At 41.5% G+C, this 27,127-nt stretch overlaps 2 protein-coding genes across 3 annotated transcripts; one reads left to right on the forward strand and one right to left on the reverse strand.

The window, feature by feature from the left end:
• Nucleotides 1-210: 210 nt before the first annotated feature.
• Nucleotides 211-20,081, reverse strand: GNPAT (glyceronephosphate O-acyltransferase). 2 transcript variants are annotated; one of them, XM_021527159.3, is made up of 16 exons: nt 19,845-20,081; nt 16,348-16,539; nt 13,822-13,998; nt 12,843-12,972; nt 10,553-10,680; nt 10,052-10,127; nt 9,302-9,453; nt 9,081-9,211; nt 8,186-8,409; nt 5,740-5,985; nt 5,252-5,331; nt 3,417-3,557; nt 2,402-2,501; nt 2,215-2,308; nt 1,184-1,245; nt 211-891 (listed from the first exon to the last, which is right to left on the reverse strand). In XM_021527159.3, the coding sequence occupies exons 1-16, from the start codon at nt 20,079-20,081 to the stop codon at nt 848-850; spliced, it is 2,214 nt and encodes a 737-aa protein (XP_021382834.3). In that variant the 3' UTR covers nt 211-847. The 2 variants fall into 2 exon arrangements, with proteins under 2 accessions (XP_021382834.3, XP_021382835.2); XM_021527160.3 differs by having other exon boundaries at nt 16,348-16,536; nt 19,845-19,945.
• On the forward strand, nt 20,069-26,683 carry FSAF1 (40S small subunit processome assembly factor 1). Its single transcript, XM_021527162.2, has 7 exons — nt 20,069-20,203; nt 20,362-20,639; nt 22,690-22,746; nt 23,788-23,883; nt 24,580-24,666; nt 25,663-25,715; nt 26,348-26,683. Exons 1-7 carry the CDS (start codon nt 20,080-20,082, stop codon nt 26,475-26,477), a joined length of 825 nt encoding a protein of 274 aa, XP_021382837.1. The 5' UTR covers nt 20,069-20,079; the 3' UTR covers nt 26,478-26,683.
• Nucleotides 26,684-27,127: the final 444 nt, after the last annotated feature.

Here is a 27,127-nt window from a genome sequence, read left to right on the forward strand (position 1 = left end):
GGCGTGCGCCGGCCCCGCCCGGCCCGGCCCCGCTCTCCCCGCCCCACCAGCCCCGTTCCGGGCTCAGCCCCGCCCCGGGCCCGGCTCCGCCTTGTAACGCGCCAGCACCGAGAGCACTGGGAAAAACAAAAATCCTGGAAGACAGGGCAGAACTCCGCCGCCTTACGGGACAGCGCAGTCAGCGGCGAGACGGGGGAGAGACGACAGACACGTAATCGACGGTGCTTTAATTCAGTGTTTAAATATAACATTCATTAAGTAATTAAAATAATGCCAAGCTGCCTTAAAAAAAAATCAACAAAACCAAAACCAACCTAAACACAAAATACCAAAACACAAAACCCGACACGTTTATCAGATCTAGTTATTGCCCAAGGTTTGATTTGTGCTCTTCATTCATGAGGGCCTTGCCTCACATTTAGAAAGCCAGCAACATTTTTTCCTAAATATTAATTTTAATAGCAAGTATTTTAATTCCCTGTTACATTTTCACATCCATGAAATATTTGAAACCAATCACATTCCTTGTTACAAGCCTAGAAAAATGTATTTAGGTAGCCATTGCTGTGCACATCTCTTTCAATCTTTAATAGAAAAAGAGACAATGTTTAATTTGTTTTAAAAAAACAAAACACAGTGAGAATGTACATACACATCTAAGCCCCTCAGCAGCAACTCCTAAGTGGTAATGGAGAGCTGTGCAGCTGAAGAAACACTTCTGTGCCTCCCACACTTGCAGGCTGGCTGGGCAAAGGGGGAACCTTGTCTGTTCCTATCCCTGCTCCAGCAGGGCAGTGGTCCATGTTCTCAGCGGAAGCTTACATCCACTCACAGAATCAGGGACCATTTAGAGTCGTGCAGCCACAGGTTTCTGTACAGGTATCCGAGCATCTAACAAAAGAAACCACATTTCTGATCAATATGTTGTAAACACCACGCTCATAAACTACTTACTTTAGTGCCCTCAGCCACTGGATTGCACAGTATGTGACATAAAGGAGGGAGATTCAAAGCTGCAGCTAATGATACCAGAAAAAGCACTGAAAAAAAATATTACTAAGATTTTTATGCAGTTAAGTCTATGGAATTACTAGTTAAAATGCACTACATCTAACATATAAATTACTTTGGACAATGCACATAACTTGAGAAGCTCTCTTCAAATTAACTAGAGAACACTTACCAAACATGTCCAGGATTTTACTAACAGCCTCTTGATTTACATTGTAAGTGAATCCATTGGGCCTACAATTACAAAAAAGAAGTTTACTCAACAAATATTTCCTATTCCAGTAATTTCTACACAAATAATCATAATTAAGCATTTTCATTATTACATAGTATTTTTCATCCTGCCAGCATACATATCAAACTTAAGGACATGTTAGACTTCTACTCAAGAACAGTCATGGTTTCTTAACCTTTTCTCTTGTTCAGAGTCCCCAAATTCCGTTGCACTCAATTTATTCCTTTTACTTGAAGGGGAATTTAGCTATAGACATTTATCTTAACCTATTCATGAACAGAGGCATAAGGAAATAGCTCAGGTCATCAGCTGCCAACTATGTGTTCTGTTGAGTGTTCTGTGAAACACTCAAGACACTGCAGGGACTTGTTTTACTGGGGACTTCCATGATCATACTTATAAACACAGTAATAAGTATCACCACACTAATTCTTTTGATAACAGAATAATGCACAATACAGCAACAAGTGCATTTTAATCTTAGGCCTGTAAACCATGAACTGTGTAAAAAGACTCGAATGATTAAGCTTTCAGTTAAATTCAGTTAAACTCATCTCAGCTTTGAGATGAGTTCAGTGCTGAATTCCCCAAAACTAGCAGTACTCCTAATTATTGCTTGCATTGCCTGACAAGGCTTACTGTAGCACACAAATAAGCAGTGCTGTTCTTTTCTTATCAGAGCCTTGGGAGGACAGTTGAAAACCAAAAGGTGAAGGGAATCAGAAGCAGCCTAATAGTAAGTTAATGAATTTTGTTGTTAGGTCCCACAGGAGTCTTTCCACTATGAGGCCATACCATTACACTTCCACATCATGTACAGAAAGAATTATTGGGTTTTCCCTATGACTCCAGTAAATCCAGTCAACCTCTGGTGCTCAGGCTGTTGGGGTTCTGCTGTTCTACTAGGAGCTCAGACATTAAGAATTGCCATTAAAATTTCTATACACCAGAAATCTAACGTTACTTACATTTTCTTCTTCTTCACTGCACCCAGTTGCACAAGAGCTGATAAGGCATTTTTCTGCATGTCAGAAGACAGCGCTTCATAACATTGTGTACTCCCTATAGAGAAGGTAGGAACACAATTAAAATTTTTATAATTTTCAATTAACAGGCTACTCTTGTAAAATCATATTGAGTAACAGCTGTACACACCCTTTTCGAGAAGTTGAAAAACAAAGTTGCGAACTCCGGGTATAAACTGCTTCTCAGTAAATGCTTCTTTCATTTCCTTTGAGAGGTATCTGAAAATTAACTAACACGTTCAAGAAGATGAGCATTCCTTTCTTTTAGATTGTCAGTTTGTAACGAGTTATAAACAGATGTGTCATTATACGTAATACTATTCCACTTTGAAAAGCATGGGAGAGGAACTCAAAAGGTATCATTGCATAGGGCATCTGAAAGTTTTATTATTGTTTTACACATAAGAGAATCCCAATATTAAAATAAGACTCCCTATTTCTGTAATAGCTACCTTAGACATTAATTTTACATTCTTGTTCTTACAACCAAAAACAGTTAAACTTTTTTAAAGCAGTACCTGTTTTGAAGATGAGAAAAAATGGACACATCAGTACAGTTCCACCCACCTCACACATTAGATCACTAACTACATTCCTCTATGTTAAACACTTACAGTCTCACCAATCCTATACTGACTTACCTGAGATTTTAGCCCTCTGGGTTTGTATGTATTACTTACTACAGGAATGTAAATGTTTAATCTTATTAAAACCTTGGAAAAACCCGAAGAATTTAAAGAGATATGGATAGAATTAATGACTCCTATAAAAGCTATCAGATAGGAGATGCAAACTCATTTCCACACCTGGCAGGACAACCCACATAAAATGAATTAAGCAAGAGCTCCTCATAAAAAAAAACAATGAACCTGGTACCAGCACACTCCCTCTGAATCTTATAAACCCACAATGAGCCGCCACATTACACAGTGAAGTAAAGTTACTGCCTTAGTAAATTGGACAAGTCTGAGCCAAAACCTAAAACTGGGATCCTTGGGGGAGGGTGGTGTTTAAGATTCATTACTGCTATTTCTTAAGTTTTGCATTTCTCAGCCTATTTACACAGAAGTATTATTTATAGCTCTCTTGCTTTCCCTGTAAAACACAGGAAAAAAAAAGAGATAATTTTCTGAAGGACAACATACCTGATAACCTTCCACAAAAGGTCTGAACATAGCTGACAAGAAAGACACTGTACCACTTCCTTTGTCAGTAGGGTAAATCTCCTGTTGACTTGTTTGAATGGCATCACATTTGGTGAGTAGAAAACATCCTTCCTCAAAATCCTGGGCAAGAAATGCATAACTAAAATTCTAACATTTACAGAAGTGCAGCTACCATTTCCCAGAAAATCAACAACAGAAACCACAATAGGGCACCACTTTCATTTCTGAACTCAGTTGCCAAGAGACTTGAACCAAAATTTTCCTGTGTCCCAGAAATACCCATATAAAAAGGCAGTGGGAACATGTTCCTAAACACAGTAGTTCCTCAATGCACAATAGACCTTGGCACAAAGAACGCGGCTGTAGCTGCTATTGCTACAGCCAGCCTGAGCTCCCTCAGGATTTTGCCAAAACAGGGTCAGGTTGTCCAGTTTGGGATTTTTTCCTGAGGGTGTTTTTTATTTTTATCTCTTTTTTAAACTAAGGGTTTGCCTTTATCTCACGTCCAGTGTTTGTAATAAATGATAATACAGATCACTCACCTGCCCAGAAAACAAATGGCCAAAAAGTTACGAAGTATGGAAATGTCAAGGTCAAAACCATTTAATGCCAATATAGGCAAAAGGGTGGAAGAAAGACATGACAGACAAATTAATGAATAAAGTGGTGAGTGGGTGGCTAAAAGATCCCTTAGCATCACAACAACTATTTCATCTGACTCCAGCAAAGTCAGTCATAGACAGCCCCCTTCCTCCTGCTCCCTGCTACTTTCTGTTATTTCAAGAAAGCTGCAAGAGGCAACAATTGTCAACAAATAAAACTTAAAAGTGCCAGTCAGCCTTTAAAAAATGCCCAATTCTCCTCTATATAAAAATTTATGAGATTTTAATACATTTGCAAGTCTTGAACATTCTTGTGAAAATTATACTTACCTCTTTTTTAATGCAGGAAAGATCATAACTATCACCGTCATATATTTGTCCTCAGCATTGATAAAAATAACATGCAATCAGTTTAAAATCCAATTAAAAACTACACATACCAATTTATATTTGCTGTGAGGCTGAACCAGTTTTTTTTTTTTTTTTTACTGATAAACTTGTTTTCACCTGCATTTCAAGCAGGCTGGACCAGAGCCAGCTCTGACCCAGCAGGTTTGTGTACAAGCTGACAGAGCAAGTCCTGCAGAGAGCCAAGGGCTGCTTGCAGTTTTCCCAGCTTGCCTGTATCCAGCTGTGCTAGGGGTGCACACAGGCACACTGAGCCTTGGAATAAGGCAGTGTGCAGGAACAATACTGGCTTTGTCTGAGTGATGGTAAAATGAAGGGAAAATCTTTTCAAGCAAAAAAGGATGCAAGTAAAGCTTCCAAAGACTCTAAGAGGGAAACTATTATGCCATTAGGAAAGCTCTCACTTCAAAAATCTTCACAGGCTGTATCCCTGACAGCATTTACACTTCATTGAAAAGATTGTTTTAACATGGATTTTCAGATCTGTGCTGGAAGACACTTAGCTTTATGCTAAAAAGCCAAACTTGTGCTACAGTTCATTTTAATAGTTCAGAATTGAACAATTTCATGATTTTTAATATTTTTTACTGGAATGAAGAAAAAAATTGCATTGGCAGCCTTATGGATTCAGACAATATTTTGCAATCAACATAATGACCGCCTTTGAAGCTCTCCCTCCCACTTACAGATCAAGGTGATATCCCTGTAGGTGTTTTTCACAATGCACTTTTTTGGGAGAGCCCTGGAATCATGCTATTTTAATTGGTTGCACTACAAGTATTTTTGTATAAGGGATGTTTTTACCTTCAATGAAATGCCAGGAAAGAAGATGAACTCATCAGAAAAAACATCTCTCAAGAAGTTGAAGCAGCTATAGACTTCCTCTGAAAAAATATTGTAAATGCAAGTGAGGAGCCACTTACTCCTTATTTAAGAGTACCTACTTCAAATAAAATATGGACTTGACATTTGAAGCATACATACAATGACAGAAATCCCAACAGAACAGCAAGTACTCAAAGCACTTGATTCCACTGTTAAGAAAAGAGCAGGGGTTTGCAGCTTCTCAGAACATGCATTAAATGCCACAATCAAATCCTACAAAAGGATCAAAGGGTAAACAAACAAAAAATAGGCAAGCAAAATATCCCCATGCTATCCCAACACATCCACCTTATCCCAAGTATAACAGTCTCAGAGAGCTCCCACTAGCAGTCACAGGAGCTTGATGCTTGTCTCCCAGCTGATGGCACAAGGAGCAAAGCCAGCAGCTTCTCAGAGCCCCAGCATACCTTTTCTGAAGCTGGGTGCCATCTGCAAGGTGACTGCCACCAGGGCCGGGCGCACAAAGACGTTCAGCAGCTGGTTCCTGTACGTGGCACACATGAGCACAGCCAGCGCGTGCCTGAAGACGATTTCCCCTACGGCTCCATCTTCTGCTCCCTTGTCATTCAGGACCACGTGGCCATCGACAAGGCGAGCGATGTTGGAATGCAGGGTGAGGCCAGACAGGACTGCTTTTTTGGCACACAGGTTATCTAGAAGGAAAAAACACCACTTAGGAAGTTGCAAAAGGGAGCATGACTCTATTAAAACAGCCTAAAATGCACCAGTATTTCAGACACTACGCCAAACTTTCAGTTAGAGAGATGTTCCAATATAATCCATACCAGGAATTGGCAAACTAGGCATAGTATGATATGGAGAGAACAAACTTCAGACATTTCTATAATTAAAACACTTTTAATTCTTCCAGTTACTAACAACTGCAAATGGCAATTGTTCCTTTGTCTCTGGAACAAATATTCTGAGCCTCCAAATAGAAAAAGGATATATCTGTTTGATGGAAACATTCATTAGTAAAGAAGTGGAGACTATATTTCTACTTAAGCATTTCCGACACTACAAGTTTTGAATCGGGGGTACAAGTCTTTTTAAACTTTTTCATCAACTCTCATACATAAGGAAGGCTTCATCCCAAATTAAATTTATAAAAATTATTAACATAAATATTGTTACATAACATACCTTCTCAATGAGAAACATTCCCTACATCAAATTGAAATCAATGTGACAAGCAAGCAATAAAAACTTCATACTGAACGCTTCAATACACTTTACATGTTCAGAGAGAGCACCACAGGCATATCAAATCACTATAGCCTCTGACAGAAAAAAACCCTTCATATTCCTTTCCTTTAAGAGAGATTTCATGTAGAGTCTCCTTGCATCTTATTTACTCTTTCAACCTACTTTATTTGAATTTTGCTCAAGCTCCCAAGTTTCTCAGTGCAATAGGAAGCAGAAGTCTGTGCAAGTAATTTTGCAGTTCCTGTTTTGAATATAAAATTTTGCAAATGTTCTGCCTGTAACAACCAACCAGCATGATAAGGGCAGAAATAACCAGCTGTTTGGAGACTGAAAAATGGAGAGCGTACATGCAGTTGCTGGCATCAACAAATTGGCCTTTAAAATTTATTTCTTCTTTCAAATTGACAATCCAAACCAAAACAACAAACCCAGTATGCAACTGATGCCTTGAGCACAGACAGCACACTCCAACAAAATCCACTCAGCTGTTTTCACTCCTCCATTTCATTACCATGCCTATTTGCTGTTCCCTGACTACATCACAACTCTACTAAATCAAATGCTTACTCCTTGTTGCTAAGAAAATAAACAAGCAAACCTCGATGTGGTATGTTTTTCAGTTTACTGTGTAGTAAGATCCTAAATGTTGTTTAAGTATTGCCATGAAATTCTTGCTTTTACCAGTCTGGCAGAAGCAGACCTTGCCTGCATTCCCTGTAGTGCCAATCCCTGAAAGAAGTATTTTTTTTTTCCAAAGGTGACAGAGTTCTTTTGTATCAGTAGCCTGCTCCTATTTCTTTATTGTAGTAGTGAGAGGGATCCTCGATTATACATAGGACTACAAAGCAAAGATCCTTGGTTAAAGTCTAAAGCAGAAAGGTAAATGTACTTGCATTACACAGTACTGTTCTTTGCTAGCTTTACCACTTACATCCTGAGGCTCTAAAATTGCCTGTGTCACTCTGGCTCACAGAAAGAAGTTTCAAACCAAGTTTGAAAGCACAATCAACATTTCACCAGCCAATATATGCACTATACATAAATACATACATACATATATATACACATATATATAAAAGGGGATGCGTATACAAGTACATAAATAAAACCACCAAAGTAGCCTTCCCTTCAAAAGTCAACATTGTTTCTGGAGATAAAGTGAAATTTAAAAATAAATAGACAACTGAGAGTTTTGATTTCCTCCACCCATTTGTTTCTGCTAGTTCTCTGCACCAGTAAAAACTTATACTGTAGTCAGTACCAAGCAGGAAATGTGGTATTACATGGAGTTAAGTGGTGCAGATCAGGCAACTACCTGTGACTTACACACAGTTCAGAAAGACAGATACTACACAAACCATAGTACTCTCATAAAATACCTTCTAATTTCCCCCTCACATGATAATTTCCCTCTCTTTATGATACAACAGTAAAATGTCTGTTCTGTTTCCACCTGTTTTTCAAAGTATTATCTTCAACAAGTTAAGTCAAAACTTGTCAGGTTTCAGCATGATTTTTAGCATATCCTGAAATCCACTTACAACTCTAAGAATTCTGTAAAGCTGTTACCATACATTCCTTCCACAGAAATATAACTTATCTTTCATAAGCAATAAGAGGAACAGAAGTAACACCTTCTCTGCATACCAGGCCATTCAATGAATCCTCCAAAAGTCTGTGTTAAGCCTTTAAGCCACAGAGTCTTTTCTATTAGAAGCTCAAATTCCATGGCTGGCAAATTCTGGAGCAGAACAGCAGCAACTAGCACCCATGGGCTCAAAACCATGTTTTCTATTTGCAGGAGCTCCATTTTATAAGCTACGTCACTGACAAATTCTTGGATATCCTCAGATGGCTTCTGGGGAAGATGCCTGAAAAAAACAACACAATTTAAGGTAAAGAGCTCAAAAAGTCCAATATAAACAACACCCCTCTTTACTTCTTTCGTATTGTTCCCAGATCTGTAACTTTACAGCACCTAACATCTGCAGAATGATTCTATGTGCAATGTCAAACAGAAGTATAGAGTGAAGCATCAGTAGCTGCATGACAGTACCTCAAGCACAGACCTCTGTACCGACACTGTACATATGCTGTCTTCAAACAAATTTCAAAAGCATTATGTGTTATAGAAAAATTGCAAAAGCAACACAATCCAGTCACAGCTACAGCTCTCCCTGATATATGGTCACTTAACAGCTTGCAGGAATAAGGCAAGAAGTGAGAGAAAGGTGAAAATTTTAAGTGGCAAAAGAACCACATTCTCAGAAAACAGAGTTTTGCCTGGTTCATGCATCTCCATTAAATTTTAAAGTGGCGTCTTCTTAACAAAGGTAAAGCCATAAGTAACAATTCATTTCAGAAACACCCAGTCACAAGCACAATAAGCCTCTGCTCAGACCAAATAGGCTCAGCAGTCTGAACAGTCAGATGGAAGGAGGTGAGAGAAAATGAAAACAAAGTACAAGAAACACCTTAGTTCACATAGGTGTAGACTAAACAAATGTTTTTCCTGTGCATACACCATGGAAAAATGTGGTACCTGGGGACCAAATTGTATGGGCACCGACTGATCCTCCCAGATGCCAAGGTTCTAAGGGATACTGGTTGGCCAACGTAGATATGTATGGTACCAAAATTGTCACTGAGGATTCTCCTGGCTTTTAACAGCCCCTGTGAAAACAGGAAGAGGAAAACTTAAATTCTGGTGCTACAGTAGGTGTATATATCCATTTATGTTCTGTTCTTAATGAATTTACATACAGATGTAGATTCTTTGGGCTTTGGGACTCCTAGGAGTTCATATGCATAGAGAGATTCTTCTAATATCCTCTCATAGCTGATGCTGATGGGAACAAGGTATGTGTCAAAGACTTCACGTTTGAAAAAGGGTTCCATCACAATGCTGAGAAGACCTGCCAATTGGGAAGAAAAGCATGAATCATCTGTCTCTTTCAGAGGGAGAAACAACTGCAATTTAACTTTGAAAAGGATATCTCTGCATTTTAGAAACTACTCTGAACAGGCGTGCACTCTGCCTGTTCTCTCTTCAAGCAAGCAAAAGCAAAAGACATTGCCCAAGCCTTAAAACAGAAGGTAAATGGAAGCAACACTCCTGCACAGCTGTTTGTGCTCTTTTCAGCAGCACTGCTCTGTGCTTGCACAGCATCTTCCTTCTAAAGATTCCCTGTTACTTTTACAGTTAGAACTACAATATTTCTCTGCTGGCCAGGGGATGCCCATTGTCTAGGAAGAAAATGGTGAAGAGTTATTGAATTTAATACACAGTGGGGCAAAGGGAGCAAAAGCAGTAGACTGCAAGTGAAAATGTATTGCTGTTCTTTGTATGACCTTGGAACCCAGGCATGGTGTTTTCCATGGTGTTTTCCAGGACAGACTTCCCTGATTTCCCTCTTGATTAACATCCCTTTCTATCCAAAGAACTTACAAAGCACATAGCCACTAATGAAAATGCTAATAATATTAGAAGTTCCAAATATTAAATAAACATACCAAATTTCGGAGTCAGAGTCTTGGCAGTGCGGCTTCTAGTCCCCTCAAGGAAAAATTCAATTGGGGCATAGCCACTCTTCAAAAGTAAAACAAACAAAAAGCTAGTCAGAGAAAACATTATTTATTTATTGCCCACAAACAGTTTTAAGTACTTCAAATGTAAGTTGGTTTTTTTAATGCAAGACAAACATATCTAACTTCAGTAATCTGTAACTTCAGTAATCTACATTCATCCATTGTTTAATTAATGAAAATACTGTGTCTGTCATGAGATATGGGCACACAATCCAAAGCAACTGATGAGCAGTAATTTATCACATAATAATAGAGTGCACACATGGTGCTCAGCTACAGCAAATCTGAGGTAAAAAGCACTTAATCAGATCATCATTTCATTGTGACTTTCAATCACACAGCCAAGACATCCTATATATGTCACAAGAGTTGTTCCAACAGAGTATTACTTAAGTATACACTTTGAGAGCTCAGCAAGTTATTTACCCTTAACATGGTTTTTACATATTCAGCAAACACTGCCCAGTAGAGTCTGTTCCCACCGAAGGAACGTCGCATAAAAAAGGCACCTGCCCTTCGTAGCAGCTCACCAACTATTTTCATTCCTAGGAAATCTGAAAAACAATCAAAGAAAAAACAAAACCATGCACACTAAATTTATTTAGTATATATCAGCCAGCAGAACCAACCACAAAATTTCTAGCAAGCTGACTACCAGAATACAGAAGATCTCTTTCAAGGATTTCTTTGTTGCCAAAACATTTATTTGCTTTCAAATTGTCTAGCAAGACCTATACAGACAAGAATGGCATAGCATAATATGCTTTTCATTTTTTTTAAGCTGCATTCTTAGAGCAGTTTATTTTCATAATTTAGATGGCCAGAGTTCAGCCATAATAAAGACTGAGTTTTTGAAGTACATTGTCTCACTCATCTTTACAAAAAAGTTCCTACTGAACATATTCCTGAAGACACAGAAATTAGGCAGCCAATTAAACTATATTATACCATCTATGATCCTGACTCATCATTTTGGGAGATGTACACCAAATCAGCTAAAATTATTTTATTGTTTTTCAGTTTTAAGCAATGATAGTCAATGCTTAACTTGTCAAAGGCAGGAAAAAACACTTAATGTTAACAAAGTTTTTATGGAAGCATTTAAAACAAATCCACTGGCAACATGCCATTCCAACCTCCTTGCCACCTAAATCCATGAAACACTGGAGAACAGATATTCACTCAAATTCACATTTCTAGTTGCAACACTGACAATGACTGCGCTGAAGATGTCACAGGTGTCAGAAACATCATCCCAACACCAGCTAGATTCCTGCTAACGTATGAGGGTGTACTGGCAGCTGTTTACCTTGCCTTAGCTAATCGCTACAGATCTATCTGTATGCTTGAAGCCAAGAGATAACTAACAAAGCAAAGGCACTTACCACCTATATCAGGATAGTCTCTCCACTCAGCACAAGAGTTAATTTGAGAGTGACTTTGTAAACCACATCTTGTGAACCTCTAACATGATATGCAGTTATGAAATACAGATACAACCATAGAGAACTGTATTTTCTCCAGAAGAATTTAAAATAATACACACTTGCAGGCAGCATCAAGCTAAAAGCCCCTAATTCTTTAGGAGAGCTTTGACCCTGAAGCACACAAAGCATTCAAAAAATGTTAATCATAAAAAAATCCTTGTAAGCTAAACTAATGGTACCTTAAGATACTATTTTGAGGTCCAAAACTCAAAAATACTCTAATCCAAGTCAACAAAGGATTACACCAACAACAACATGTGAGCAGATTCTGAACAATACACACAGGCAAACTGCAACACCTTGATCAAGGCAGCTGTGAAACATGGACATGTGAATGTAACTTGCATCATCCAGATGTAGCAAATGCAAAGACCAGGGAAATCTCATCTTCCATAGCAAGCACATTCTCACAACTTCTATTAGTCTTGCTAACTTTTTGATCGGAAAATCAGACTACAGTAAAGCAGAAGGTTCCAAGATCTCTGCTAGGTTACCTTATCTGTGCATATTACAGTGCTGCACCAGACCTGAGGTGTTTTTCTGCCTGCCTAGAAGACCTGTTTGATACTAGTGACTTCCAAGATCAGGTTTCTAAGTTAAGTGCTGACAGCATCCAGATTATCAAAAAGCACATTAACTTGGAAAACATTTACTGTTCAAGAGCTCAAGAATCATTTCCTACAAATATACTGTGGTATCATCTGCTTTACAACTAAGTATGCCCAAAATCCTGACCTCTGATATGCTATATCACTTCCCTGACAGCTCTGTTCTCAGCATGCCACAAAGTTCTGCCGATACTTCAATGGAATCAGTCACATCAGAAACAAGCATGAGGTGTCTGGTGCTTTGTATCTGGCTGCTGTGACTGCACTTTAAACTTCATGGAGCATCACAAAAAGTTCTGCACCCTCAGTAGCACCTGGCCAAATTTTCTTGCCTGTTACCAGGTTATGAAAGCAAACAGAAGTATTCTTCACAACCCTTATCTTTGCCCCAGCCTCAGGTCTACAGATGAAGTACTTCTGGGTGAACTTGCTTTGAAAAAAATTCACCTTTGGCAGGACTCAGCACCAACGAGAAGCTTTCAGACACTGTAAGCACCTTACCCAAGGAGGATTTAAAAGATATATTTGGAGCAGAAGTTAAACACAACTACTTAGAGTTCAGCTACCAGAGAATGCTACCAATTCTCTGAATCCCGAAAACATTGTTAAAAACATACTTGCCTATTCCTGCTGCAATGACAGGCAAGGCCAAGTCATACGTGTATAGCAAATAAGACAGCATCAAAAAGTCTACATAGCTTCGGTGGCTGGGCAGCAGCACCACGGGATGCTCCTGAATGGCATGTTGTAACTGAAAAAGAACAGTGCAAACAATATTGTCCCAATATTTACTGACTGTTGAAATTTGCAAATGTAGACCTGTACAGGGCTTAAGGAAAACACACCCCCATTTGCTTGAGAACTGTTTCTCTATCCACACAATCAATACCTCTTTCAGCACAGAATCCATTGGAAATTTGGAGCTGTTGTTTCCAGAGTAGCAACCTGAGGCTCACAAGCATCACAGGACTCAAAAACTAGGGGCACCCCATCATGGGATACTTTAATTCCAATCCCTTTTGATGGGGATGGGAAACCAAATTGGGGCTGTCAAGGTTGACATTGCTTAATTCCAGGGAAGGCCCTGCACCGTCCAGAACAGCAATATCCTGAAATGAAATAGGGGGACAATGGTTCCCAGAAACTGAGGAAGACCTAACACATCTCCTGCCTCAGAGGTGCAGAGTGTTTCACCACACTTAATATGAGGGTTTTGCTGAGCAGCCAGTCCACTCAGCCATGTAATATTACCCCCAATTCAGCTAAATGCATTATTATTTTATAATATCAGATAGAAAACACTCTCAGTGGCTGATCTAACATAATTACAGGCACATGGTATTCCTTACCATAGGAAGCATTTGGAAAATATAAAAAAAATCCTGATAGCTGTTCGCCTTTAAAACACTTACATATGATCTTTCCTCCCACATTTACTAAGAAATGCACTAATAAACAAAAGTAAGCACAAGTCAGTGCAGTCTTTTTTTTTTTTAAGAGGGTATTTTTCACATTCGTTATTTGTGATCAGAGCTCTTGTCCAAGTGACTGGTGTGAAAACATGAAAACATTTTAACTTTTTCCTCCCAACAGTACTCACTCTCTGCATTCCTTCTTCATTCACACAAACTCTCTGGAAAAGCTGTTTAAATATTTTGCTCAGAGTGAAGGCAAAAAATCTGACAGCTCCTAGTTGCATACGGTGGCCCATCTCATCAAGGATTTCTGTGGCTTCTTCTTGAATAATATCAGGTGATTCTCCCATTTCTTTTGCTAACTAAGAAGAAACAAAACAACAGTGACAAGTTGGTCTCTTTTCTTTGGCCATGCACACTGTTCTAATGTGCCACAGCTACTATGGGAGAACTACTGCAATAGTCCACAAGATTTTGTTTTATGTGGTAGGCATGGATCTAATCAATGTCTGGTGCCAGCCAACATGACAAAGCCAAGTTAAAGCTGCTCAAAAACCAAAATAACCTTAGATGTCAATGGCAGGGGAAGGACGTACAACAATCCTCCCCCCATATGAATGTTTTAACTTGCAACATATTCAGAGGATATTTAAGTTAAAAGAATATTTCCTATATTATCAGTCTGAGGAAGACAATGTGCTTTTTCTTTCAATAGTAAAATGAAGCCTATGTTTGTAGAGACAAAATGTAAATATTTTAAATGCATTTGGATTAGAGTTTACAAAGAACCTCAGCCGTATCACACTTCCATTTCTTTTGATATATTCCTTTGGCAATGGAGAGCTGAACTGCATACAAAGCACTATTTCTACTAACTATGCATATCAATGATTTTTCTTCTATTGCCATGCACATTCCCTTTTGAAGTTCCTCAAAACTGATTTACATAATGGCCATCCCTCCAATTTGGTATTTGAATCTAGAAATATTTAATTGAAAATTAAGCCTTTAACTATTATGGAATAAGGAATATGACTTTTACTCAACACAGAAGAGGAAAGGAAAGGCATGCCAGAAGAAAAAGCCTCCAAAAAAGCACAACTCTGTTTGGAAGCCAGTGCTGCTTACCTATTATTTCCATTTTGTGACATATAAGAAACTCCATCTCCTCCAATCTGTCTTCATATACCTCAATATTACATCTACTTGGTCAAATGTGTTTTCTTAAATGTATTACCAATTATCTTATGTACTTCCACATTAAGTTTAAACTGATTATTTTAGCTGCTTAAAGAAGCCAAAAATTGCTTCAACTGAAGTCTGTAAAAATCAGTCTTGCTTAGGAAGCCAAAGAATTCTTCTTGTTATTCAGCAGGAAGAGACTCTGTTCTCATTCACCAGCAAAAGGCTTACCATACAGTTCACTTGTGTGATTTAAGGGCAAATCCACTATGGAAATAAGAACTTCCCAAAATCAGAAATTAAAAACCCAGACCAGTTACATATAGCAATAGAAAACAAACTAATGACCTTTACTTCTCACGCTGAACTTTAGTAACTGCAACAATTTGGCACAAGAACAAATTCAAGTACGCCTGTGTGAAGCTGTGCAAACCCTCCCTGCCCAGGCGGGAGGGACCCTAATCGTAGAGTGCTGGGCACATTGCCCAGGACACTCTCAGTTTGAAACTTCCAGTAACGTCTCGTGCAAAGCTAGTAACCAGGCTGCAATGGCAGGTCTGCTAACTCTCTTCAACCACTTGATACAGCCAGAAAACAGCCATCAAAATAATCTTCTATCAAAAAAACCTTTCTTTTTCAGAAGAAAACATCACGCAAACATCTTTCTGTCAAATCCTCTGTAAAGTACTTTCTTTCAGTAAATTTTTTAGTGTCTCTAGATTTGAGATTTTTTTGGCTTTCATACTACTTAGCAATCCATAATGGAAACAGAACTACTTTGTGGTGTAGAATGACAGACTTTACTTTGTCACATTATAACACAGATCACAGCCATTAAAAGAAACAAATAGAAAAAATTTACAGTAGTCTGTCAGTCAGAACTAACCAAAACATCTCACATATTTCTACACACTTGCAATTATTTTTTATTGCTATTGAAATTAGTTACCCTGCTAACTAACACACACACACATATTTCAGGCATTTAAATACAGTGCAAAGTATCAGCCAGCCTAACCATAAAATACTTTATTTGTTATAAAGTAATAGGTGCCCTTCATGTTAGAACAAAAAATATGGTTACATCTTAAACGGTGTTTCTAATTCAAAGAATTATCTGTAAAATAGAACTCTCATTTTAGTGAAAGTAGAATTTAGGACTTGTTCATAAATGCATCATTAACCTATAAAATTCCTACAAGACACCCTCAAAGTACAAAAACGTCTGCTAAGAAGGAGAGTGCTAATGTCTTTCACAATGTTGTTCTGTGGTGAGAACAGCAGAGTATGAGGAGAAAGAGAAAAAAAGAAGAAGTCAGGCACACTGCATAAATTAATGAACCTGTCAGTTTTAGTGGCAACTCCAGTATTTTTTTTCCTGCCAAAAGAGTTATTTATTTACTGGACCATCTTCAAAACTACAAATTACCATTTTAACAAGGTCAGCAACAATCTCTTTTTCCCTGCTGCCACATGAAGGTTGGCTGTGTTCAGTCCACCTCATCTTAGAGCTCATTGTCCAGACTCACCTGCTTGATAACATACTGAACTTGCTCTGACCGGAGAACAGCACTTTTGATGGCGTTTGGCTTGCAAGGTGAAAGGCCCTTGTAGATCACCGGGGTGTAACATTTCATGGCATATCTCAAGTCACTGGACAACCGTCTTTCCTCCAAGATATCCTCAAACTCATCTCTTTTCTTCGATGTGAGCTCTTTCTGCTAGGAACATACAAATGAAGAATGAGACACTGTCTTGAGCTATTTGGTGACTGCTTGGCTAGAGCACCACAATAATGATATGTACTACTTCTGCAGCATTTGGGGCTTCTTAGCTTCAATAATGTCTGCATGCCACAGTCTGTGACTGCAGGAACCAATATTACCTGCTTGCAAGAGTGAGCCAGAAAGAAACTAAAAAACAAACTAAAAGGCAAAATAAACACACACACTCTCCCCCCACCAAAAAAAAAACCCTCACCCTAATTCCTTTAAATTGCAAAGATCCCCAAATCACCCTATGCCATATTACTTAATTCTACCTCCCCCCCTAAAATCCCCTCACCCTAATCCCTTCAACTGCAAAGATCTTCCAATTGCCCTATGCCACGTTACTTAATTCCACACAACAGGAAGAAACTGAGAGAAGACATGGGCTTTTAAAGCTAAAGTGCCTTGCCTCCAGCCTCTCCATGATTAATAAGGATTAACTAGAAGACCTTTGATTCCAACTCTCACAGCTTCATTAAGACAATGCCATGATTGACATTATAAAAACCCAGTCATCAACACACAGATAATAATCCTTGCTACTTAAAAGTTGCATCTGGAGCCTTGGTGACTTGTGGCTCTCACAAATCTTGGATGTAAGCTACAGCAAACATTACCAGGGAGGAGGCTGGTCTCACTGTCAGCCACATGATTGCAATATGGTGCACACACAGGTAAAAAGAGAGCACAGCCTCTGAGTAATTTTTCACTGCTAAGCAGGAAAAACACCAGGACATCAAGAACTAATTGCAGATCCATCCTGCTGCAAAAAATTCAGACAAAACTCTTCCCTTTGAGTCAGTAGACCCTTGCACTGGAGAGAGCTATCTCCTATTATCTCCTATATCACTACAGTTTGTATGAATGACCCCTCAGTCTTCCCAAGAGTGAAACTGTATTTCTCCAAGCTTCAAACCAGCAGCAACAGCCACCAGGTAAGACAAATGGAGTAAGCCTCTGTTAAATAAAAAATGTATTAGTTATGACCAAGCATATTTATTAGAAGATCTTAAAAATAAAAATGCTTATGTCTTCCTCCACAGTTCCATTTGAAAGGCAGCACTGGCAATCTTTTTATTCATTCCACCTCCTCTTTCTATATATGACCTCTGCAGAACCAAACTGATAATGAAGGATAAAACTTGCTTCACGAGCTCCTTCAATGACCTTTTCTGGTGCTGAGCAGAAAGCCTGGCCAGCAAACACAGGGGAAACACCAGCAACAGATAAACAAAATCCCCAGCAGTGGCAGCTGGGTTTTTGGGTTTTCAACCTTGGGAGAGGAAGTCGGGTTTCACTGCCAGCCAACCAGAACCACATCAGCAACACTGTCAGAGCAGCTGACATTTAGTAGAGAGTAAACCTTTAGCTCCTGTCCATTCAACACCATAAGAAAATTTGGTGGAACAAAACAAAACAACGCAAATCAGGAATATCTCCACTTAAGAATGACAAAAAAATCCTTCAAAGCCTCATCTGTATCAAAAGTCAAATTTGTTTTATTGGAGGACGCAAATCCCACTATAACATTTGACCTTCTCAAGTTCTTTTGCCCAAAACGACAGGCAAATTTTGAGATCATCCCTCTACTATAATCGCATTTAGTAATTTTATAACTTTTCTTTCCACAGCTGCAGTTCAACGAATTACCTCACAGTAACTGCAGAATAAAGCAGAAACTTTCAAAACTATTCCATACAGGTATTAAACCCAGACCTCTATTAATATAAAACTTTTAGGGGTTTTTGTCTTGTATGATTTAGCATTACAGCTTTCAACCTCTCTTCTTTCACAGCTTTCAATTGGTTAGTATTTTGCAAGAGCTGAGTAAGCTCTGTTAAGATGACTGAAAATAGTTTTTATCAGCCATCTGTTGCTGTTAGCACCTTATATCAAACTCCTTGATTAAAATAAAACAGAAATAAATCTCTTATGTTGTATAATGGCAAAAAATATAGCTCAGAGTAGTAGCAGAAAATATTACTTATCTCTAAGTATCACCAACTCAGATCAATATGTGACAAGTCATTGCTCACAAAATCTAAGCAACGTTTGTGTCAGTTACAAAAGTTCAAATCCTGCAATCTGCAACTACATGAAATCCAGACAAAGAAAGCCAGCACTCAGCACAGGCATTACCAGCCACATCAGCAGTCACCACACTGCTGCAGCTGTTCCCCAGTGCAACTCTGGTGATCAGTCTTGCAAGGGCCATGGCCCATTGAAAAATCACCTTTCTGCCTCTGCTCTTTGTCTGAGGTTTTCAGACTTGATGTGCAACTTATTTCTCTCCATGGAAATAGTTATTGTCACGCCTTGTTCTGAAGGAGCACTGAGGGAGCCTAACCACACACCTTACCAGACACTAAAGATTTGCAACTGTGCTGTTACACCTCACAGCCAACTTACTCTTCCAGCTTCATTTGCCAGCTGGTAGAGAATACACTTAGAAAACACACTGCTGGAAACCTGGACATCAGAAAATTCAGTGACATGTACTGGTACTGTGACAGTGGTGAAGCATGGAATTTTAACAGCTGGAGTCCGGAACTCCTCTGCTTCCATAAAAGTAGGATATGCAATGAAACACGGGGCTGGCTCCCTCTCTCCCTAATCCCCTCCTCCAAATGCTTGCAGAGAGGTGGGGTTTAGCACCCCACACCCAAACCTCCTTGTCTGAGACTGCCAAAGGAGCTGCAGGAAACGAACAAGGTCAATAAAGTAATTTTCACTATGTAACACGGGAAAACCCGCTTCGGCCACTCCATCCCCACGACAACCTCCCAGCGCTGAGCTCCCCGTGGCTGGCAGGAGCGGCTGCTGCGGGGCTGAAGCCGCGCGGAGCGCCCGGCGCCCGGACAGGTGCCACGGCAGGGAGCCGCCCCGGGACACTGCCTCCGTAAGGAAGAGACACTTCCACCTCCCCTACCCGCCGGGCCTGCCGCAGCGCTCCGAGGGGAGCCCGGCGCCCGCGCCGGGAGCTCTGCCTGTCGCGACCGACACGACAGACTGCGGGAGCAGCCGAGGCGGGAAGGGGAACCGGTGACGGGAAACGGCCCGGTCCCGCGGGGCCCGGGAAAGGCCGCGCCCCTCCCTCCGGAGCGCGGTTCCCTTTCGCCGGGGACACAAAGCGGGGCTAAGGGATGGAGGGGCAGACTGCGCCAAGCGCCGTCATTCCCCTCAGAGAGAGCGGCACCGCCGCGGCGCGGGCGAGGCGAGCACCCCCTTCCCGCGGCACCGCTCCCGCCGCCGCCTACCGAGTACATGGGCGACCCTCGCCGCGCCCGCCCGGCCGCCGCCGCCGCCGCCGTCGCCATGGTCCTGCGAGCTCCGCCGCGCCGCCCCGCGCCCCGCTCGCCCGCCCTACCCCGTCGCGCTGCCCGGCCGCCCGCCGCCGCCTCCCGCGGCGCCCATGGCCCCGCGCCGCCCCGGCCCGGCTGCCTGGTGCGGCGCGGCGGCGGAAGGCGGGGGCACCGCGCCGTGGGCGGCGCCATGCCGGGTGCGACGGGAGCCGCCGGGGGTCACACGTCGGCCCGCCCGCCCGCCGCGGCAGCCATGGGACCGCGGGAGCCGCGCCGCCGGCTGGAGGCGGTGCTCGGCGCCCTCTACGACCTGGGTGGGTGCGCGGGGCCGGGACGAGCGCTGCGCCGGCACCGCGGTCCTCCCCGGGGGCCGGGGAGGGAGGGGAATGGAGGGGAATGGAGGGGAATGGAGGGGAGGGGGCCGGGCGTGGGCGCTCTGGAGCGGAGCTGACCCGGCTTGTGCTTGGCACAGGTGAGGAGCCCGGCGGTGCGCGGCGCGCTGCACAGGACGGCGAAGCGAGAGCAGCGCCGCCGCCCGCGCACGACCGGGAGGAGGAAGAGGGGACACGGGAGCCGCAGCCGGCGGCGGGCGGGCGGCGCGGGGCCCGCGGCTTCTTCGGGGAGCTGCGGGCCGAGCTGAGCGCCGCCCCGCCGCCGCCCGCCGCCCCGCCCGCCGTGGAGGTCGTGGTGTTCCGCGGGAGGAGGCAGGAGCGGCGCGGCCCCTCGGCGGCGCCCGCCGGCGGAGCGCAGGTAGGGCCGGGACCACCGCCCCTTGCCGAGGGTGCGCGCCTGGGGCGGGAGCGCTCCCTGGCCGCGGCCGGCCCCCCAGTGTGTCCCTGTGCTGACACCACTGCCTGGAAACCCGGATGCTTTGGCGATCCGCGTGTTCACCTCGATGGCATCTGGTCCTGCTGATTCCCTGTGGGGCTGCTGGAAACGGGCAGGATGAAGCAGGGGAGGGGGCAGGACTTAAGACCAATTTTTTCAATTTCAGATCTCTGGATAAGAATTCTATGTTTGAAATAGGCGCATTTCAGCAAAATAAATTGATTTGCTGACATGCCTGATGTTACCGCAAGAAGTGAAAGAGATGGAAGGCCCAGGATTTTTGTGTGCTGCTCTGTTCCTGTCAGTAGCTGTGGATGTGTGGTGCCAAAACTTGCTTCTCTGGCATCGCAACAGCACTGGGCCGTTGACAAGCAGCATTTGTTCTTGGAGGATCGGTGTTGGGTAGTCAGTGGGAGAAGGCATGACAGCATTACACCTCAGTCTTCTAGTTTGGTTTGTTGCTGCTGAACTGCTTTGCACTACCAAAAACTGTAGCTGAGTTCCTTCAGCAGAGAGGTCTGGATAGGTTTGACTGGAAGCTGAGCAGAGCGGTTGATTGGTTTCCAAATTTTATAGCTTCACTGGTTGTTTTCAGTTGCCTTTGTGGCCATAGCATCCAAAGCCCATTCTAAACTAAGCTCTGATGGGCCGACATATGGCTGTCTTGAATTCAGAGAGACTTACTGATATTGGGGGGTTGATTGCTTGGAATTGGGGACTTAAGAGACTCAAGCAGTTGTTTGAATCCATAAACTTTTGTGCTTTTTCCAGCATGTTTTCTTCTACAATTGTTCTTAAGTTTTTTATAGCTGGAGTTTTTTACCTGAAAATACTGGTGCTATGCTTGTTAGCAAAATGTTCTAAAGATAACTGGCTTTATTTTGTGGTTGAAATTGCAATTCTCTGTAGAAGCCTTTGCAGAGCTGGGAGGAGTTTGGCTGTGGTGGATGCAGAGGGAAGCCCTGGTGTAACCCTTGGGCCTGAACCTGTGATTCACTGTGCCCTGAGGTCCTGGAGAGTGAAACAAAAATGCATGAAATCTATTTTAGTTCAGCTTTAACACTTATGTAGTACTCCTGTTTCTCTGAGTGAATTGTATCTTTGGGAGCAAATGGGGAAGGTGAACAGGGTAATCTCTTGAACAGATGGCCATTTGCCTGCCTGCATCAGCGTGCTTGGGAGTGGGCAGAGCGTCCACTCAGAGAGGTGGCTCAGCACATCTTCCCTGAAATCAGAAAGCAGACAGTCTAAAATAACCCTGGGAGATTTGTAACTGCTCCACAGTGTCCCATACGGGACACTCCTGTAGCAAGCAAGCATGGAACTCTCTCCCTGGGAATTTTGTGCTTCTTTTTCACTCTAGGATACAGTGTGTTTCCCCTGGAGAGTGCCTCTCCAAACTGAGAACTGCTGATGGAAGGTGTCTGTGTAAATCATGGAGTAGGGAAGATACAGTTTTCACTGAGCTCATTTTGAGCAAGTCCTTTCTTCAGCCTGCGCTAAGTGGGTTCTGCTGTTCACTGGCAGTGCACCCTTTGGAGCTGTTTCTCTGGCATTAGTGAAGCTGGATATAGACACTAATATATGTCCATGCAGTTATGAGGAATTAAGCTTATTTTACATATTGCCCCAGCTGTGAGTACATGCACTATTACCACTGCACTGTCTCAAACAAAATGACTTAAAATTTGTGAGCTATCCTACATTAACTGTTTTGTATGGAAGTACAAATATGAGTGATACATAGCTCACATGTGGCAGTTTTTCTCTTACTTACCTAGAAAAATGCCACTGAAACTATCTCTTTTAACAGCTCCTGGTAATAAAGCTAGAAAAAGATGCTGCTGGAAACCTGTGTATTACTCCATACAACTGACTTTGCATTTCACTGCTTTTCAAAAAGCTATTCCAGTCAGCATTTAAACTAGTGTTACTTGTCATATTAATTTGAAATGTTTTGTTTTGTTTATAGACCCAAATAGTGAATGAAGAGAAAAATGCAGTCAGACAAGAATTTAACTTCGAAAAGGTAAGTCAGTGGGATCAGACTAATGTCACTAGTTTAGTGTACAGTTATGTGTACATGTATGCTTCAGAAAGTTATGGTGGGACTGATGGGAAACCCTTCCAGAAATGCTTAAGTGAGGATTGTAGGTGAGGATTTCCTAACAGGAAATCTTTCTTGTAGCTGAGGATTTCCTAATAGGTAATTCTGGCTACATGCCACACCAAAGGAGGAATAGGCTGGCAGCAATCAGCTGCTCCATATGGAGAGAGGTGTGTTACAATTTCATGGCTTTCTTTCTGATCTTGCAATTTGAGGAGGATGCCTAAAGGTGCTTGAATTTCCATAATGTTTAGCATAGTTCTTTCAGCTCTATAGCGTTAAATCTCTGACATCTCATGTGGGAAGGAAAAAAAAAGTGTATTGGCATCTGTTCTTGAAACAACAAATGACTTTTTGCATTTGTCTTTTTATTTTCATCTGTTCTTATATGAGCATAACTAGGATTGGCCACCTTAGCTACTAATTTGTTTATGGATCTATGCAATTTATTTTATGTGCCTAATTGCTGCTCAGGGATGTGTTATGATCCAGTGGAATCTCTCTCTGGAGATTCAGCATGGAGCTGTCTACTGCTAAGAAGGGTGGGGATTTAATCACTGAATTGAAAAAGATTATGGATTCATTAGTGGTTTTGCCAAGGTACGCTCGTATAGTGTTAACCCTACCTATGTGTGTAGTCCAACCACCATCTGCTCATCCATGCTTCTCAGTGGTTAAGTGCTCATTTTCTACATGGAGGAAATCTGTTCCACATGTTACTTTATGTGAAATGAGGAGAATTGAAAGTTGTCACCCTGACAGCCCTCACCATCCAGAGATTTAGTTGGACAGTGGTTAACTGCTCTGCAGTATAGCTCTGAACTCAGTTTTATTTCATAGCACGCCAATTTCCAGTATTAGCCAGGATTTCCTCAGGTGTATGACTTTGTTGCACTCTGTCAGGCATTGCTTTACAACAGGTTGGACATTATGAAATGCCTGCAATTCTCTGCAATGTTCTAGGCTCGCCTGGAAGTGCACAAGTTTGGAATCACTGGCTACAAGAAGCAGGAGCAACGTGTTTGGGAACAGGAGCGTGCTATCATGCTGGGAGCCAAGGTAATTGTCCCTTGATTTGTGCTGGAGGTCACCCAGCCCTTACAGTGCAGAAAAGCAATAAACAATGTAAGGGACTTTGGTATTACCCTTCTAAAACACAAAATCCCCTGCCTTGACCCTTCTTCTACTTTATCCTTACTTTTACATCATCTGTTCTGTCTTATCTATTTTCTATAGCTGATTGGAAAATTGGTATGGTTGTGTTATAAGGAAAGTATTATAGATGAAATATGACTGATCAGGCTGAAAAACAACTAATTTTAAACAACAATTTACTAATTTTTAATCAGGCCATTCAAAAATAAATAATTGGAGAGTGGGGCTCACTTTTTAAATCTTCATTCTCATAGTGAGATAAAGATGGAGAAAAGTTTTTAGTTCATTATAACTAGTATAAAAGAAAAAAATGTTTTTGGTGTTTTTTAGGAAGTGGCTTGGGTTTTTTTGCTCAGAGTGTGTATGTAGACCTTATAGGACTGATAACATTATTCTCTCTCTCTGCTGTTCTCACTAAGAAAGAAACAATTTGTGACAACCTGATGTCTCTTAAGTCCATTCCTCTCACCCAAAAGGAAATTAGGATTTCTAATGTTCTGCCATAACCACGTGAAAAATGTTGTCTGTGCAAGTGTGTGAATAATTTTTTGACCTATTTGAAAATTTAATCAGCAGTATCCCTCCCAATCTTTTTTGCAGCCCCCCAAAAAGACGCATGTGAACTACAGGACTTACCAAGAGAAGCTGAAAGAGAAAAAAGCAGCGACAGATGCTGATAAGGAAAAGGTTTGTATGAAATTTTCTATAGAAAAAGGCAGTGTGTAGGAGCCAGCCCAAGAGCCTGACAGATAACGCCTCAGGTGCAAAGGAGTGCCCAGGCTTGACACCTGCTGCTCCCTGTGGATTGGCTTCCTGGCTCCTACAAGATTAATCTCATTGGTAAAAGCTGGTTGTGTGCAGTATGAAGGTGCAGAGTTAGACTTGTGTTGTGGTTGGTTTCACTGCCTCACCCTTCCAGGCTGATAGACTAATGACACAAAATCAGCAGTGTTTTTTTTTTTTATCCTTTCCTCTTAAGAGAAAACAGAATGGTCCCCAATTAAAGTTTGTTGCATGTTGTCTAACCACAGAGAGCCAGATCTTCAACTGCTTTTTTATCAGCACAATTCCATCTAGGATTCTACTCATTATTTAAAACAAGGGTGAGGCTTCTGTTGCATCCGTCCTCTAGCACAGCCCATTTGGCTCTAAGCCTACTCTCTGCCTCCCTATGGAGCCTTCCCATGTAGGTGGGAGCAGGCTGGTAGGGTTGATAATTGCTCTTTCTGTCAGTTTCCTGCCACCCTCTTTCCCAAGGACCTACTTCTCCTCCTCTGTCATGTGGCTCAAAGTGCATGACCAGTCACAGCTGAACCCTGTTATTTGACAGCTGCCCTCAGCTGGGTGACAGGATGCACCTGCCTGGTAGCAAGTCCATCTTCTGACCCTGGGATCTGTCACATACCCGAGAAGGAAGCCTCTCCTTTTGCACGTGGCAAGGACAGCACATTGGTTGTGAGTGGGCTGTACTTTCCATAAGGCATTAGGAAGGGCTCTTGGCGCTCCTGGCAGTGGCTCCATAATGTGTTGCATTACTTGTTCTGTCAGAAGGTCTCCCAGCTTGCTTTAAGTACCTGCTGCTCTGTGAAGCAAAAGCTATTTACTGAATGTTCTTTGTGCAGGTGGTTGTTTAACCAACGTGCTCTGTTCCTTTTTCATTAAAATATGCATCTTTAAAAACAGGAACATAAAGGTGATTCTATTAAGAAGAAGAGGAAGCAGAAAGAACAGGAGAGGTGAGGTGTTTTTACCATAGTCTCCCTAGTTTATCTCCCCTGTGTAACTGCACAGTCTTACTCCAGAAATCATGCACATCACAGCACAACAAAATTCTCCAGGTGCTGAGCTCCTCAACAAAAGGTGACACTGCTCTGTGCCTAGCAGTTCCAGAGGCTTCAGTTCCACAGCTTTACTTGAAAGTATGTCAGTTCTGCCCCAGTACGTCTCAAGGCTGCAGCTGGAGGTCAGAGGGATGAAAATCCCTGTGTGCAGACTCATGAGACACCACTTGCTCAGAGCATTTTCCCTAAGAAATCATTTCTGCAAAGCACAGGCTACAGTATACAGAGGCTTGAAAGTGAGCTGACATTTCCTAATCGTAGTGCAGCAGGTTCCCTCTGTACTCTGTCTTCCTTCTCTATCCAAAAATCTTCATGTTTCTAAACAGTTAAAAATGTAAAGCATGCTGTAATGTGCTGTTAGTGCTGCATGTCTATGAAGGAAAAATGGTCTGAAGTCTTTGCATGCTATGGTTTGATATTTCATAATACCAAACCCTGCATAGATAGGTGACTTTGTCACCATATTAAGTGTTTACATGTATTTCTGCTTTTTCTTTTAAGTTTTGTTTTTCCTCTTCCTGTTTCAGGAAGGCCAAAAGGAAGAAATCAGTGCCTAGCATTTGGCCTGCAGGACAAGTTGGAAAATTCAGAAATGGGACCTTGATTTTGCAAAGCCGTGACATAAAGAAAATTAAATCATCTAAAGTTAGCAAATGAACTTCATGGTACAGAGTGAAATGGACAATATGCATAAGAGAATTCACATTGCTACGAACACAGACTTCTGAGGCCTGTTGCCTATCCACTGTATCCTATTTTTTTAATATTATTTGTTATTATGGGATTTTTATGTACCATTCTGCCTTGGGATGGATATTAGAATTTACCATTTTATAAATAAAGATTCGAGTTCTTACTAAGAAGATTATACAGGCTATTTTTATTAGTCAATATGTGCTAAAGAAAACATTTATTTTTGTAGAATTGGCTTATTGGCTGTAAGTAAAATACTCATTTAATCCATAAATTAATGGATTAATACATATATCTTTCATTCAGAAGGAATTTGGAAAAAGCAGGATCTTACACTCTGAACTGGAAGTAGGTGTTCTCCACACATTTATTGGACATCTGTTTTTTTATCCTTATGGATTATTGGTGGATAGTGGAACTGCACAATAATTTTTCTGTCCTGCAAAACCTCTTAATGTTTCAAAATTACCTGCTTTGGAGTGAAAATAATACTTTTCTGAAGTTTTGTCCCAGGCAAGCATTACACATTCATATGTCTCTGTAGACATCTCCAAATAAGCACTTTGGAATAGTGGTTTGGTGGCTTGGTTGTTTGGTTTTTAAAAACAAAACCA

The sequence above is a fragment of the Lonchura striata genome, chromosome 3 (assembly GCF_046129695.1).
Source record: "Lonchura striata isolate bLonStr1 chromosome 3, bLonStr1.mat, whole genome shotgun sequence".
NCBI lineage: Eukaryota > Metazoa > Chordata > Aves > Passeriformes > Estrildidae > Lonchura > Lonchura striata.

Excerpts from the sequence above, each read along its gene's own strand:
- GNPAT (XM_021527159.3), bottom strand. The coding sequence starts at position 20,081 with ATGGCGCCGCCCACGGCGCGGTGCCCCCGCCTTCCGCCGCCGCGCCGC. Across the intron at positions 16,540-19,844 it reads GAGGGTCGCCCATGTACTCG|CAGAAAGAGCTCACATCGAA; the intron begins GTAGGCGGCGGC and ends GTATGTTCCTAG. Across the intron at positions 9,454-10,051 it reads GACTCTGACTCCGAAATTTG|GTCTTCTCAGCATTGTGATG; the intron begins GTATGTTTATTT and ends CCCAATTGGCAG.
- FSAF1 (XM_021527162.2), top strand. The coding sequence starts at position 20,080 with ATGCCGGGTGCGACGGGAGCCGCCGGGGGTCACACGTCGGCCCGCCCG. Across the intron at positions 24,667-25,662 it reads CAGATGCTGATAAGGAAAAG|GAACATAAAGGTGATTCTAT; the intron begins GTTTGTATGAAA and ends CTTTAAAAACAG. Across the intron at positions 25,716-26,347 it reads AAGCAGAAAGAACAGGAGAG|GAAGGCCAAAAGGAAGAAAT; the intron begins GTGAGGTGTTTT and ends TTCCTGTTTCAG.